Source organism: Astyanax mexicanus, chromosome 7, assembly GCF_023375975.1.
Source record: "Astyanax mexicanus isolate ESR-SI-001 chromosome 7, AstMex3_surface, whole genome shotgun sequence".
Classification (NCBI taxonomy): Eukaryota; Metazoa; Chordata; class Actinopteri; order Characiformes; family Acestrorhamphidae; genus Astyanax; species Astyanax mexicanus.
Genome location: NC_064414.1, coordinates 2,215,904 through 2,232,269, shown reverse-complemented (window position 1 = coordinate 2,232,269; position 16,366 = coordinate 2,215,904). Strand labels below are relative to the sequence as shown.

General features: G+C 37.8%; 1 protein-coding gene across 14 annotated transcripts in view; it reads right to left on the bottom strand.

Moving 5' to 3' along the window:
* The window catches only part of lrrfip2 (leucine rich repeat (in FLII) interacting protein 2), a 40,415-nt gene extending 24,474 nt beyond the window's left edge, over positions 1–15,941 (bottom strand). For 5 of the 14 annotated variants that reach the window (XM_049481787.1, XM_049481786.1, XM_049481788.1 and 2 more), the window contains exons 1-6: positions 15,693–15,940; positions 9,992–10,123; positions 5,584–5,670; positions 3,527–3,589; positions 314–367; positions 157–204 (exon numbers count right to left, since the gene is read on the bottom strand). In XM_049481787.1, coding sequence (XP_049337744.1) covers positions 157–204; positions 314–367; positions 3,527–3,589; positions 5,584–5,670; positions 9,992–10,081 — 342 coding nt within the window. In that variant the 5' untranslated portion in view covers positions 10,082–10,123; positions 15,693–15,940. Of the gene's footprint in view, positions 1–156; positions 205–313; positions 368–3,526; positions 3,590–5,583; positions 5,671–9,991; positions 10,124–15,692 lie in introns of all 14 variants that reach the window. The other 9 variants (XM_049481789.1, XM_022685242.2, XM_049481783.1 and 6 more) reach the window with 8 other exon arrangements.
* Positions 15,942–16,366: the final 425 nt, after the last annotated feature.

Here is a 16,366-nt window from a genome sequence, read left to right as displayed (position 1 = left end):
TAATTTGCAAACCAGAGAAAACTCTATCAATCAGAGATATACAGTCTTCAACTAGAAAAATTACAATTCCAAGTTTTCTCATTGGTTGCTATGGTGTTATTAGGTGGTTGCTATGGTATTCAAGGTGGTTAAAGCGGAACTCCACTGCTTACACACCCTGTAACTCCCACTACTCCTCACTGACACGGCATCATCATCCAGACCCTAGCGATGAAGAACGGATGGAAAGGAAGAACAGAGTGATGTACAGAACAGAGGACAGAACCAACAGCACCTGAACAGACCTGAGAACACAATACAGCTCTATACAAACCCGACGACTGTGGGATTTGGACCGATGGCTGTGCCGGGCCTTCTCAGTGTCAGCCTGAAGCAAGAAGTGAGAGAAACGATGAGGAATTAAAAAAAAAAAAAAAAAAAACAGAATAAAAAAAGTACAGAATGGGCAAGAAGTCAGCAGTGATGAGGTCTTTTAATTGTCTTTCACTAAAGCAGCAGTCCATATATATATATATATTTTTTTACATTTAATCACTGTATTAGCATCTAACACCTCAAAAATTAGGTTATATCTTTTTTATATATAGCTCTGGAAAAAAAAAAAAAGAGATCACTTCAGTTTGTGAATCAGTTTCTCTGATTTTGCTATTTATAGATTTATGTTGGAATAAAACGAACATTGTTGTTTTATTCTGTTACCAGCCAGAACATTCTTCCAAATTCCAAATAAAAATATAAGATGCAGAGCTTTCAGACCTCAAATAATGCAAAGAAAACAAATTCATATTCATACATTTTAAAGAGAGCAGAAATCAATATTTGGTGGAATAACCCTGGTTGGTTTTTAATCACTGTTTTTTTCATGCACCTTGGCATCATGTTCTCCTCCACCAGTTTTACACACTGCTTTTGGATAACTTTATGTTGCAGTTCAGTTTGGTGGTTTGATGGCTTGTGATCATCCATCTTCCTCTTGATTATATTCCAGAGGTTTTCAATTTGGTAAAATCAAAGAAACTCATCATTTTTAAGTGGACTGAATAATAAATAATATTCAGTTGTGACAATTTCTAATAATCTGTTTTGACCATATGCCTGATGAAAATAAATAAATTAAACAAACAGAAAAACGTTCTAAATGTTGTTTTTTTATTTTATTATTTTTTTTTTTTACCCCGGGTATGGTGGGGGTACCAACCACGAAGGGGATCTCAAACTAAACCAGTTTAAGAACTGTTGGTCTAGTATATAGTCTAGTTTTTTAGATGTATTTGCTCTCTACATGTTTACAGTATTTCAGAAATAAACAAAATTAACAAAAAACAGTAAACTCAAAACGCGGAATTTTATACACAGCTATTTATATTTAAATTAACCTGCATTATTAAAAGTACTCTTCCACATGCTCACATGTGCAATTACATATTCTCCAAAAACTCCAAAACATATGGACTGCTGCTTTAAAGACGTATAACATAATGCATGTTTTTAATAGCAAAGAGAAGTAGAGCTGGATTAGTGCAGTTCAGTAATGAAATGTAAAGAGAGAAAGTGATTAAGTGGTTAACAGCTCACAGGATGACAGATTCTACACATGCTGGAACACGCTGCCACAAAACCCATGCAACTGCTAAAACCATCGGCGCAGTGACTGCACTTTACACAAGCAGCAAAAAAAATGCCTTCAGGAGAAATGACGATGATGAAAGGAAAAGTAGAGAGAGGAGATGAGCACGAGACTTATCTGTCTGACCCACAGTGTTTACACTGCCAGCGACCGACCAACGAGCACCCAGTCATTTCCTACGGCTCACAACTGTACGGCCTGTAATTTGTAGCCGTCAATCAGCGACAAGTGGTGGGTGATACGACCGCAGACCCACATCACTCCTAGGGTGATGTCCGCAGCACAGGGCGTCTGTGAGCTGATGTATCAGAACCGAGCAATGCTGCATCAGCAGCAGCTCGAAAAGAAGCGGTGGCTGACTTCACATGTATCGGAGGAAGCATGTGCTAGTCTTTACCCTCCTGGTGTGTTGGGGCATTACTAGTGATAGGGGGAGTCCTAATGAGTGGGTTGGGTAATTGGCCGTGTAAATTAGGGAGAAGATGAAAAAAAATTAGAAATAAAATTATTTAAACAACTAATCGAGATAAGATTTTCTCTCATTCATGCAAATTTACTATAACATGGTGAAGTGATCTTGTAAACCGGCTGAACAAATTCTCTGGAATAGACCATACATAGACACAGGGGTCAAAAGGTACCCAGCTTCTACTATCTGAACTTTTGGTTTTCTACCATATTTAGCTTTAATGGACCTTTTTCCACAGTGTCTGCATCTCCCGTCCAGCTCTGAACAGCAGCATTATAATACCTCAACCTGCACTGTTTAACAGGGCCATCATATACAGCAGAGCATTTCTTTATGATCAGCACATCTCTGAACAACAGGATAAAATAATAACTATATATATATTTTTTGCTATTTCTACATTAAACTACTCGCCAACACACACTTCTAACAATCTTCACTGATAATAATGTGAATAAATGCTGAATCTAATTAATGTTAAAGTTGAGTTTAGCATTTTTTCATCACTGTTTAACATAATTAGTCCATTTCCTCGTTAAAACAACCTGAAATAAGCAGAGATTTCCAGCTCTGATGCCCACACACAAAGATACCAGTGGCCTCAAAACACACCCACAAGAGAAATTCAGTGTTTTACACAAAAGAAAAGACTACTATTTTTTTAGCATTAGTAGATTCCCGAAGTCTCGAACCTCAGAACTGCTTTTGTAAGAATTGGTACAATTAAAATAAAGTTAACTGCTCTAAAGTGGTTTAAATAAGACAGATTTACGTTTTAAATGAATTAAAGGTATTTACATCTAAATTTTTATCTCAAAACAAATCCAATCACCCTGCAGTGTGAACAACGCTTTAAATACAATTATCACTTGATGCATTTTAATGTTGTGGCAGAAGAAAAAAAAACAAGTCACGTTTACGGCAGTGGTGCACAGAGGTCAACATACCGCTATAAATGGGGTTGTGCTGAAAGATGTTGTGCAGAACACTCAAACACAATCACACACACACACACACACACCCTGTGCAAAGGCTGCACTGTAGATTAATATATGTTGTATAATAAAGTGAGATAAGTTAATTCAGGTCAATAAAAAAAAGCATTCACTTTTACTTTTTTGTTAGATGTAAACTGATATGAATCCAGAATCCAAGACGTGCTACATGTACTTCTTCTACAGGACTGTATAAGGAAAAAAATGTGCATTCACAAAAAATAACACACAAACTCTTAAACAGTACACTAAAACCCATAACCCCCAGCAGCACAGCTTAAATACACACTGCACACACTCTGCACACACTCGCTCACAGTTACTGGGAGTGGTTCTGCTCTTCAGAACCAAAGTTAAGAGACTCGTAATGAATCTGTTCATTAGCTTAGTGGAAAAAACCCATGCATGTTCAAACACATCCAGTTCACAGCATACCATCCACTGGTGGATCTGCCCCCACTTCCTGCTAGAGGAGGAGGAGGAGTGATGGTAAGAAACCTGCAGGAAAGAAAAGGCCAGAAGGGAAATCGATGTGCATCTTGACAGCAATTGACAGGAATGTATACATTTAGAAATAAAGAAAGAAAGCCTGAAAGTAAGAAAGAAAATCTTGAAAAACTTAAAAGCAATTTCAGAGAAAAGGAAAAAAAAAAAAAAAAAAGAGAGAGTAATATTTTGTTGGACCGTCTTTATCATTGATTGCAGCTTTACGCATTCACTGTGGCTTTGTTTCAATAAGCTTCTGCAATGTCACAAGATTTATTTGAATCCAGTGTTTCTGGATTCATTTTTCACCAAGATTTTGCAGCAGCATTGATGATGGTAGAGTCTGACCAACCGCTGCACAAAGCAGCTCTTCTCCATCCAGCACATCCCAAAGGTTCTCAATGAGGTTAAGATCTGTACTCTGTGGTGAACTCTCTCTCAATCCATGTGTGAAAATGATAAATGATGATCTCATGCTCCCTGAACCCTGAAAAATTAATCCATTGATCCAGGAATAACCTGGTCTATATTCAGTATATTCAGGTAAAGTCAGCTGACCTCATTCTTTCAGCACATACTGTTACTGAACCTAAACCTGCAGACCAACTGCAGCATCAACCAACCAACACATCATTTACTTCCATGACTTTTCCATGATTTTCCAAACCTTCGCGGCAAATTTTCATGAGTGTACAGTCTTTAAAATATCAGTGCAGACGTGACACGATGGATTTGCTTAAACATTCATTATTTTTAACACCAAAATAGCTTTTCTTTTGAGATTTGTACAGTAAATTTCCACGACTTTTCCAAAACTTTCTGGGTATTTTTATTTTTCCAAAACTGATCCAGGCCTGGAATTTGCTGGACTTTTCCAGGTTTCTCATGACCGTACAAACCCTGCTAGTAACATATTGATACTTGTAATAGTGTGATGTCACTATATACATTTACTGTATATAGACTTTGGCAAAAAATTATTGGGAAACTTTCAACATCTACCAGGATCAGGCTTCGTCCCAAATTACTACCAGCCTAATCTAACTTTATAACAGGTTGTATAATTAACAACATATAAGCACATACTTACAACAGAATACTCAAGACTTTTTATGAAGCTAATGCTAAAATTACACTGAAATTCTGATCTGGAGTAACATCACATTTAGCAACATTCTGAAACTGCAATACTCAGATCTTCCTGTTATGTCTTAGATCTTCAGAACTACAGTAATTCAGTACACTGCAGCTGAAGTTACAGGAGAAATGTGGTTTAGATCTGCTAGGAGAATACTTTCACTTCGTATCTTTAGATAGATAAGAATGCACAGCCTGCCACGCCCTTCTCAATAGAAGATCAGGGGTCAGACCCTGTGTGAAGAAGATCTCAAGCATAAAATCCCTGCTGCTCCTCCCAGCCTGTGTGTCTCAGTGTCTTTACCTGCTAATAATCAGAATTGAAACTGTATGCTTATTCTGATGCCTAGATTAATATTCTGGAAAATTCTGTTTTGAAAGAAAACTAAAAAAGCCCTCAAAAAATATGTTCACCTGTCTGGTAAGACACAGGGCTCTATCTTACGATGTTCATTGCTATCTTACACCCCATCAACAGTCTATTTTCATTTATGAATAAATCTACTTTGACAATGGAAAACACAGGTGTGCCACCGACTGATTAAAACCCAGTGACAACAGTCACCCGTCAGACATTCATTGCTATGTTGACAACGTAGGTGCACTGTGAGCGCTCAGCGAACAAACAACTCCACTCCTCACAATCACAAAGATGCACAGCAGCATGTAAAACCCGGCTTTTACATCAATATTAAACAGAATACACAACAAACCAGCATTGCTGTACCCTTAAATGAATAAGAAACGTGTGCCATCACAATATTAACACAGGGTCAGGGTGAGAAAAAATAAATAAATTCAACACTACTGTTTGACAACTATAACTAGCGCTGTTATAGTTAGATGATGATGATGATGATGATGATTACCTCTTTCTGTTGTCGCTCCAGCTCTCTCATCCTGATGTCCCGCGCCTCTGCCCGGGCTGCCCGCTTCGCCGCCAGTCTCGCCTCTGCCTGCAAAACGCACACACACACACACACACATCAAATTAAACATAACTGTACTGTAGATCTAATGTAAACTTTATCAGCACTTTACACAGCAAAATAAAAAATTAAAATCATTAATATGGCCATTTAGTACCTGTTTATTTTGTGCTTTTGGTAATTTTTGAGTCCGTCAGTGTGTGAAATTCTCTGTGCTGTGGTCAGATACGAGGTCAGCATGTAATTTAAATGCATGGGGGCTTGTAAACAGTGTTTTGAATCATTGATTCACTCAATGAATCGACTCAACCCTCATTTTTTTTTTTTACAGGTAAACCTAGTTTTGAACCATTTCTTTGTCAACTGTAGTTTGCTTTTTAGTAGGGGGGAAATAATCGATTATAATAGAAAATCAGGTTTTTAATTTTTTTTAATCAAATAAATATTTTTTAGGCCTAGTTGAGTCACTAGTCAAGTGTGTGTTTTAAAAAAAGAAAAAAAAATCGGACTGGTCTGAACCGCAATCAGGAGCCAATAATCAGAGGCTCCGCCCCTCACACACTACTGTACTCTATTCTTAGTCCAAATGAACAAAATTCTGCAGAACCAGGGATAAACTCAGGGATAAAATCCCACAGTGTACCCCCAGTTTAAGGTGGCACACACTCGTAGCCTCGCGATTCTTGTGGGCACACTTTAACGAGGGCCGTAAGGGTGCCAACTGGGCCAGGGCTGATCTGAGAGGTGTGGGTGAGCGAGTGTGGGCTGCCCCCTGTGATCTGCACCTGTCAGGCTGTCTGACAGCATGACCCGGGCTGCAGAGCGGGCAGCTGAGTCCAGAGACTCGGACCTATCTATAGCCCTGCAGCTAGCCCATCTGTGCTTCATCATAAGACTGGGACTGGGACTAGAAATCTGAGCAGATCCTGCAGCAGCAACACACACTCATTCACTCACACACACACACACACACACACAGTCAAACACACATACACACAGTACATGAACTTAAGCAAATTACTGCATACAGAAAATGATCATTAACAACCTTTAGAGTTAGTAATAGAAATCTTCCATATAAAAAAGATGCAAAAACACCAATAACATTAAGTTTACAAACTTTACAAAGAGCTTCTGATTCCTGTATTTTTGTATATGATACTAGAAAAGTGTTGCAATATTTAAATCTTTAATAATCTATTTATTTAGTGCCGCAGGGTTTCCCACAGCAGTATGTAAATGAGGCAGCCGCCTTAACTACAACTGCTTTACACCTTGAAAAAGAAACAAATCATTTTGTGTTCCATGTTCAATCGTCTATTATTCCATTCATTTACGATGTTTTAGGTTTTTGCACAGGTATCGCTTTAATAGGACTGATTTTTTTAAATCGCAATTTGAATAGAAGCGATTTTTCAATTGCAGGAGCTGCGATTTTGAATTAGCCAATAGCCTGCAAGTGTGCATGTGTGAAGACGCAGCCTGCTCTTCCGGAGATGTGTCATGTCGTTGTCACGTGATGTCACCGTGTTTGTAGTCTGTAGATTGCTGGAGATTGTAGTCTTTGGGCTCATAGTCACTACTATGCTTTTTTTTTTCCTTTTTTTTTTTTTTTCCCCCCTTCCCCAACTTGCGCTTCTCAGGCAGCAGCAGTCACTTACAGAGACACAGAGACAGGGATGTGTATCTACTTCTTGTGTAAATAATCAAAATATTGCAACGTGACGTGTTTGATTTAATTGCCTTAAGTGACATCACACCTCTTGCAATGTGACTGTTGCGCATGCACACATTACAATGATGATGGTTAAACAATATATTGTGCAGCCCTTCTGACAATGATCGAAATCTGTAGCCCTGTAAAGTATTAAATACCTATTTAAAAAAGAGTAAAAAAAATGCACAATACTTTATCTGCACCTTCTTATAAGTGAACCTTCTTATAGGTACTTTATTCTGCACCTACTTTATCACATTATCACAACTTAAAACATCTTTTTACAGCTGCAAGCATGTGATTTGCCTCAAAAATATAATGCTTTTAAATATAGTTTTTAAACTGGGCTGATTTTAAATAGCTATTTTAAACACACATTCTTCACTCAGATAAGCTTCTAAACATAGCCTATCATTCCCAAACTACTTACTCAAATACCTCACACACAAACGCACACCACACACACCGCCATGCAGTTTTTAGATATGTTTATTTCAGAATTGGAGTCGATTCAACATTTTTTCTGCTTCGCTGCTCTAGCGTTATCAGATGATATCTGCCCAATATTTATTTATATCTATTAAAACTGACAATTTATATACAGGTATTGCCACATGTGTGTGATCTCTCTGTCTCTTTTTTTCATATATTAAAAGCACAACTAATGTAGGAGAGCTGTGTGAATTTAAAGAAAAGAATTAGTCAACTTGGGCGTGATATTAAAAACACTACATTTTTCAACTTTTATTTCAAAAGCACTACTGGAATTCCTGATTACTGTGAAGTAGGGGTAAGCCATATCGTAACATATGCAATAATATTGCCAACATTTTTTAATATGGTGAACGATACTATACCCTGAAACATCACCCACCCCTAATTATTACATCAGGGTACTACTTTTTTTTTTTTTACTGTTTTTAGCAAAAGAAAAATTCACACTGTTCCCATTTCCCATTATATATCTACTAGAGACAGATTATATCTGTCCAGTATCATTTATTTTACTTTAATCCTGGATATATGGAGAAATTTGGAGTGCATTATTATTAGCATCATGACATTCTGGATCATTGACTTCTGTTACAAATCTGATAAAATTCTTGTATTTTTTTATATATCTCAGTTAGGGTGTGCCATATCATATTGTATGTGGTAATAACATTTAATTATCATTTTTTTGTAGTAGTGTATTCTTGAAATATATATTTTTTAATTCAGTGTTTTGTCATATCGCCAAGAATATCGTTATTACGAATGAAATTTTGTGGTATTATTTTAGGGCCATATCGCCCACCCCTACCCCTAAGCAGCCAGACAGTGTTAAGGTGATGGTAATCAGACTGGACTGGTATAGTGAGCTTAGATACTGGTGAAGTCTGTCAGTAAAAGTTGGAGCTCTAATCAGGCTTTTAGGAGCCACAGCGTGAGTAAAGACTGCTGCAGAAACCCAGCCTGCACTGGCAGAACCTGAATATCCACATATCTACACTTCTCACATTAAACACACACACACACACACGTCCCTTGTACTGTCTGTCACAACAAATTATCCTACACATCAAACAAGACAATTCGTAGATATTCATCAGCCGTGTCTATCAAACTGCCCAATCTATTGTGTAGATTACCACATTTTTCTATAAAGCTATTTTGTCTATAAGATGCATTTAAATTCCTTTAATTTTCCCAATAATCGTCAGACCTCGTTATAATCCGGTGCTCCTTGTATATGAATTCTACTAGGTATTAAGGAGCAGTAAAGCCACTCTGATGAAGTACAGAGTTATACAGGAGTTTCAGTTTTTATTTCTCCAGCACCAGGGCTGGGGTAGCTTTAGCATTAGCCGCTAACCGATATTTCCCCGTTTTAAGGGGAGTATTATCAGGTTGTAGCCTGCTCCTAACCCCAGTTAGCACTGCTGGAGCAGCATTAGCATTATACACTAACCGTGATCGCTCTTTCCCCGTTCAGAGGAGAGTATTATCAGCCTGTAGTCTGCTGCTAACACCAGCTAGCACTGCTGGAAAAGCATTAGCATTACCCGCTAACCGTGCTCGCTATTTCCCCATTCAGAGGAGAGTATTATCGGCCTATAGCCTGCTTCTAACCCCGGCTAGCACTGTTATAGTGGTTAGCTGTTAGTGCTAATTTTCCAGTCTTAGTGCTGGAGAAAGTTGGGAATCTAATCTTACTGTAAATACATGGAAATGCTTTACTCACCAAAATAAACAGTTTTCATAAGAGAAATCTGTGTAGAGTAATGTGCAGCAATTATTTGATTTTAAAGTCTTTTTATTACAGTTTTGTTTGCTTAACTTAGCTTTACTTAACTTAGTTAGCTACACCCACCCAGCAATGAGACCCGCTGAAATAGAAGTTCCTTATAGTGTCTCTTAAAATGTGCCTTATGATCCAGTGCACCTTATGCATGAACATAATAGACCGGAAAATAGACATTCATTAATAGTGCGCCTTATAATACAGTGCACCTTTATAGTGTAAAAAGTACATAAATATTTACCTGACCACATGCAGATGCAGCAGACAAAAATTAGAGTAAGTAAACACAGTGAGGAAAAAAACAGTCAATCGGTGGAATCGTATGATCACACAGAGCCAGCTCTTACCTCCCGCGCTATACTGCTTAAAGCCTCGTCCTCCGCGGAGAACCGGTCCTTGATCGGAGCCCGTTTTCTCCCCGAACCCGGTGTTCCCATGTCTCCTCCTCTGTCACACAGCCAACACACTTCTTCAGTTCTCTGGAAACAGAAACAAACAAAACATCACAAACTAAAATCACCTTAAACAAACTGATCTTTTTCATCATGTGATAGAGATGTGTTTTCTGTGTGGCAGTGTAAACAGCAAAAACACACTGAATCTGACACTTTGTTACGACTGGAGCCCCTTTCACACGTGGTTATCAAATCCAGTACCTATCTAATACCTGGCAAAAGAGCTGGGTGATGTGGCCTACAACTTAAATAAACACAGCTCATCAAGTCCCTACAGAGAAGTACTGCCAATAGAATAGGACTCTCTTATACATAAAACCAAATAACATATAAGCCTATAAATCCTATACCAGTGAGCTGTGGAGCTGTGTAACAGTTTTTTTGATGAATAATATTCTTCATTTCAGATATAATGCATATATATTGCCTGTTTTTGTATGCACTTCTCATGACAATTTAGCTTTAGCTGCTAACCGCTATTTCCCCGTTTACAGGGGAGAATTATCAGCCTGTAGCCTATTGCTAACCCCAGCTAGCACTGCTGGAGCAGCATTAGCATTATACACGAACCGCACTCGTTTTTTCCCCATTCAGAAAAGAACATTATCGGCCTGTAGCCTATTGCTAACCCCAGCTAGCACTGCTATAGCAGTTAGCTAGTTAGCTGCTAGTGCTAATTCTCCAAAGAAATGCAGGAATCTAATCTTACTGTAAATAAATGGAAATGCTTTACTCACCCAAAAAAAAAACAGTTTTCAGGAGAGAAATCTGTGTAAACTAACATCCAGCAATTATTTGACTTTAAAGTCTTTTTTTGTTACGGTTTCGTAACAATTTATTCTGTAAAAAAACAAAAAAAACAAAGCACTGATAATTGAAATAATAATGAGGTTAAATAATCGTTAATTATAACTTCCTTCTGTGCACAAATCTGCCTTGTATTGAGTGTCCTTGACGGCTATATTGAGAACTGGGACAGAGCAAAAATGTGGACCAAACTGAGATCCCTGAGGACTAGAATGGGTAAAAATGTTCTAACCCACAAGAGCTCTTCACACTATAGTCTACTAAGACTGTTTCACACCTAGTTTGCACGAACAACAACAGCGGACTGAAGAGGCACAAACCACTGGGAAAAAAAGCAGTAAGAGTGTTAGACAGTCAGGACTCCTCACTCAGCAAGTGAAGAAAAGCTATTCCAACTATGTCTTCTCCTCAGTCCATCATCACACAGTGAACTCTGAACCCATGCAGTGATTTCCAGTACAGACTGTTTTAAATCCAGTCCCGCCCGAGGGCCCGAAGATCACCAACATCAAGTACTAACTGTCTGCCTTGTCCCTTAAACACAAAGAGATTCCTCCAGATTCTCTAAACAATTCATATTCATTACGAGAAATGGCTGAAATAACAAAAAAGATGCAGAGCTTCATAACTAAGTTCATACTCAAAGAGTTTTAAGAGTTCAGAAATCAATATTTGGTGGAATAACCCTGGTTGGTTTTTAATTACAGTTTTTTCATGCATCTTGGCATCATGTTCTCCTCCACCAGTCCTACACACTGCTTTTGGATAACTTTATGCTGCTTTACTCCTGGTGCAAAAATTCAAGCAGTTCAGTTGTTTGATGGCTCGTGATCATCTATTTTCCTTTTGATTATATTCCAGAGATTTTCAATTTGGTAAAATTAAAGGAACCCATCCATTTTAAGTGGTATCATTTTTTCCAGGGCTGTATACTAAAAAAACTACATAAAGCTAAAGTGAAAAAAACTTGAAGTAACTCTGGTTCATACTGTCTGCAATGACATAAAAGTAAAAAGTAAACATTAGAAACACTGCATTTTTAGTTTATAACATCAACCATCCAAATAATATATGGTCAGAACTGGTGCTACGAGCTAATGGGTGCTACATGGTGGGTGGTAAACTGTGCAGTGACAGATGGGCCACAATAAACAAACAAACAAAAGGCACCTACAGTGGTAAGCAAAGGTTTAAATTACATGTGTTGTCAATTTCTGTGTTGTTATTAACTAACAATGGGGCAGATTCACCACCAAGAAATAAGCCAAGGATTATTAATCTTGGACTACACAGCATTTTGAATAGAGATTTTCTATTAAATGTAAAATATAGTCTATGACTAGGCTAACTCCCCCAAAGCTTTTTTCCCCCACAGATAGCACATTATTAAAATCACTACTTACTTGTTTAATGTATTAAAATTAAAGCAAATAAACAAATATATAAACAAAATATGGAGGGAGCAAAAGTATTAGAACACATAAAGAGTAGTAAATGCAGTAGAAAATGATGTAAGGGTGGAACAAAATATCGTTATCGTGATCTTGTTCATGATTTTCATTGAGATATATTATTGATACGTGGTGCCCAATATCGATATGTTTACTGAAACACAGGTACTCTAATCTCTTTTGTTATAAGAGGAATAGTTACACTCCAAAACAAGGGGTACCAGCACCTGGCAGTGAGCTACCATATGGAAGATGGCATTTCAATTCCCGTTCTACACAGTACAGAACATTAGAGGCAGGTCTACCCAGTAGTGCAGAAATTCACTTTACCTGTATTTTGGTCCACCTAACCAAAACAACATTTGTTTACTGTTCCATCTACTGTACTGTATGATACAGTATGACATGGTGGTGTATTTTAATAAGCAAACTTTTTATACAACCAGGCAAATTACCTCGGCCAAACTGAAAGTCTGATATTTTATTGGGCCTACGAGGATACTGATATCAGGCTGGTATCAGCACCAAATGCTTTAGTGGAGTCTCCATTGTTCAAGGAAGACTTTTTTTTAAGCAAAGGTCTAGATTATATTTTCCTTTCAATGGAAAATCTCTATTCAAATGCTGTCTATTGCAATACCAGGCATAATCCCTGATTGGGAAACTGCCCCATAGTTTATATAACATCTTTACAACTTTTTTGTTTTGGTGCTGCCCTAGTCCTGCAGGGCTCTTATCTACAGTAAAGCTTGCTGTGGTGCAGGAGGTCTATCAGGGCACAGAACGTCCCGCTGCTACAGCTGTTCTCTGGAAGCACTTGAGTGAAGTTGGTCCATGGGGCCGGTGCCCGCTACTGGCATCTGTCTTTCTGGATGAGAGAGCTGCTATATGTAAGAGAATTAATCAACTGTGTGGCATTCGCTACGGCCAGGCGCCAGGTTCAGCATTACGGGACAAAAAACAAATATGACAACAGCTACACGGCATCCTTCAAAACGTTGGTATTATTTGGCCTGTGTTACAGCACTTTAAATGTTTACGGACAATTAAATGGTTAACCAAGTGGTAACGGACATCACAACCACTGGTTTCCATTACCACCACTGCGAAATATTGTGCATTATTCTACAGAATTACAGATTCAGTTAAATAAATACCTAAAACATAGATTATTCAGCAATACTATAAACACAGACCCTGTCATACAATATATAATAATTGAACCTCAATAAATTTTGTTAACTTCAATAATGCCTATTAAATGTGAAAGAGTCACTATGTCAACTTTGTTTAAAAAAACAAAAAAAACACACAAACATTTAAATAATTAAGATATCGAATAACTATAACAGGGCATAAATGCTGTATTATGCTTTTTTATTATTGCTATATCGATACCATAAAAGGTTGTTAAAATAAGAGTAATATCGCTTTCTGCAATTATTAACTTAACCCTGAGGTAGACAGTGAAAACTGAGAAAGAGCAATCTAACGCCTCATAGGGAAATATTCTATTTTATCTAAAACACAACCAAAAACATATGAAATAAAACAGCAAATACTTTAATAACTAAATATTAAGTTTCTTGACTTGGGATGCATTAACGTTTTTAGCCTTTTCCATACCCTTAGCATTTAACAGCTAACTAGAAAAAAAAGCTAACTAGACACCTTAAGGGAAAACTTTGCTAGATTTGATTAATCACAGAGCCCATGTAATAATAAAAACATTAGGCTAGATAAATAAGTATGGTTTTATGTGTAATTTAGGTATTTAAACACAGAACCAGCTAACACTACCTTAGCTAAAAAAAAAAAATAAAGTTTTATAACTGAATATATGAAGTAAAATAAAATAATGGGGTTCAGCTTAAATTATATTTATTCATGTATAAGTGTGTACAGTTTCTAGGCTTGGGCTGTATTTCTTCATTAGTGTAAAATTATTTTTTATTGCAGCCCACACTTTTCACAACTTAGCCATGTAACTATACAGTTTACAGTTTGTTTTGTTACAATAATAATAATATTATAAATTATGCACTCTATAGTCTTGTTTTTGAAAGTTATTCCTAACTAAATGCTTCTGTAAGAGAATATATATAGATTACATGATTATAAATTTTAAGTTTAGCCACAAATGCAAACATTTCAGCTTCTGAAATATCTGTAAAAGTGTAAAATATCTGTACACTTGATATATAAAACGAGTTAAAGCTAGTTTAGCGTTAACTGCTGTCTTAATGTGAGGTGGGGCTTTTTTACCGACTATAGACAGCTAAAAACAATAAAAACCTCTAAAAGATACTTTAAAAGAAAACTTTAACGGTTCTGGTTTAATCAGAGGGTTCAGTTTAATCGTAAAACTCTAAATAAATATGTTGTAATGTGTAATTTAGGTATTTAATCACTTTTTTAAACACACACTCATAGCTTAGCTTAGCTTAGCTAAATTTTTGACATGTCAGAAGCGAGCGGTTAGCGTTAGCTATCAGAGCGCGAGCGAGAGGCGCGCTAAATATAGCCCGCTAGCATTTCTGGAGCTTCACTGGGACCAGTGTTCTGTCGAATTCTGCTACCTTCCGATACGTGCTTTCTAAAAGTACTGCGCATGCGCTGACCAATACTTTCTAATAATTTCTTGTGTTTCTTTAAATAATAAATCTGTTTTGGGGGCTTTTTTGTGCTTTAAACAGCCTGGACTCACACTGTCATTGCACAAAAGTGTAAAATGAAATGATATTAACTAATAACTAATTAATATTAATTAATACAATAACAATTATTATTTAAATATATGTATATTTTTATAACTTATTATATCCAATTATACCAACCCACATCTACTGGGACTTCTATTGGTAACATAATCTAATATAGTCCTTTTTTGTATTTGTACAGTAAAATGCACCCTATTGTAGCACGGTTTGACAGGGTAGCACAACTAGACACAACACCGCGCTCGGAAAAGCGGGCAGCTCTCCCTGAAACCCTGGAGGAGAAACTCCAGCACACGGCCCGACTCAGCCTGAACCGCAAGCCCAAACCGCCCGGCCCGAACTGAAACAACACGCCCGCTCCCCGCACTGTCAGCCGGGGGAGTTTTTAAGCGCTATTAGCCGAATCTCCGGCTGGTACACCGGGAGCTATCCTAGTTAGCTAGCTTAGCTTAGCACAGCAGCTGGAATATAAATAGAGCTAGCCGGCTAAGGCTAGGCTAAGGAAGAAAATGAAGCAGCGCTGGGTTAGATTAGGTTTTCCATGCCGCCCTAAATCCATTCAGGAACAGGACTCAGTCTTTTAGCTGCTTCACTGATTAAAACTAGAGGATTTACCTTTTCTCCGATTCCCGCCGGATCGCGTGGTTCGGTCCACAGCGCTCCTAAAAAGCGCAAAGTCACCCCAGATCCCACAAAGAGCGCCGCCGCCGCGGCCACAGCGGGTCAACCCAGCGCCGCTCCAAACACACCGCTATACCGAGCTGCTGCTGCTGCTAACCGGAGCTACTGCTGGCCTGTTCGCTCCAGCAGCAGTGTGTGTGGTATGGGAGAGGGTGTGTGTGTGTGTGTGTTTGACGGACAGCAGAAACTGACACTGCTGGTCGCGTCAGACTCCCAAAAGAAACTGCTGTTTCTTTCTCTTTCCCTCTCTCTTTCTTTCTATCTATCTCTATTTCTCCTCTCCTTATTTTTTCTATTTATCTCTTTCTTCAAAGTTCTCTTTCTTTCTCTCCATTCCTCTCTTTCTTTTTTCTTTCTTTCTGTCTATTTCACTCTCACCTCTCTTTCTGTCTCTTTCTTTTTCTCTCTTTCTTTCAATCTGTTTCTCTATCTCTTTATATCTCTTTCTTCCTATCGGTCTGTATGGCTGACGTCAGTCATTTTCTCAATATGCACAATATGCACATTTTTTCTTTCTCTTTCTTTTTTCTCCCTCCCAAAAGAAACAAACTCCTGTCTATTTATGTATTTCTCTCTTCTCTCTTTTTCTCTCTCTCTCCTCTCTCTCT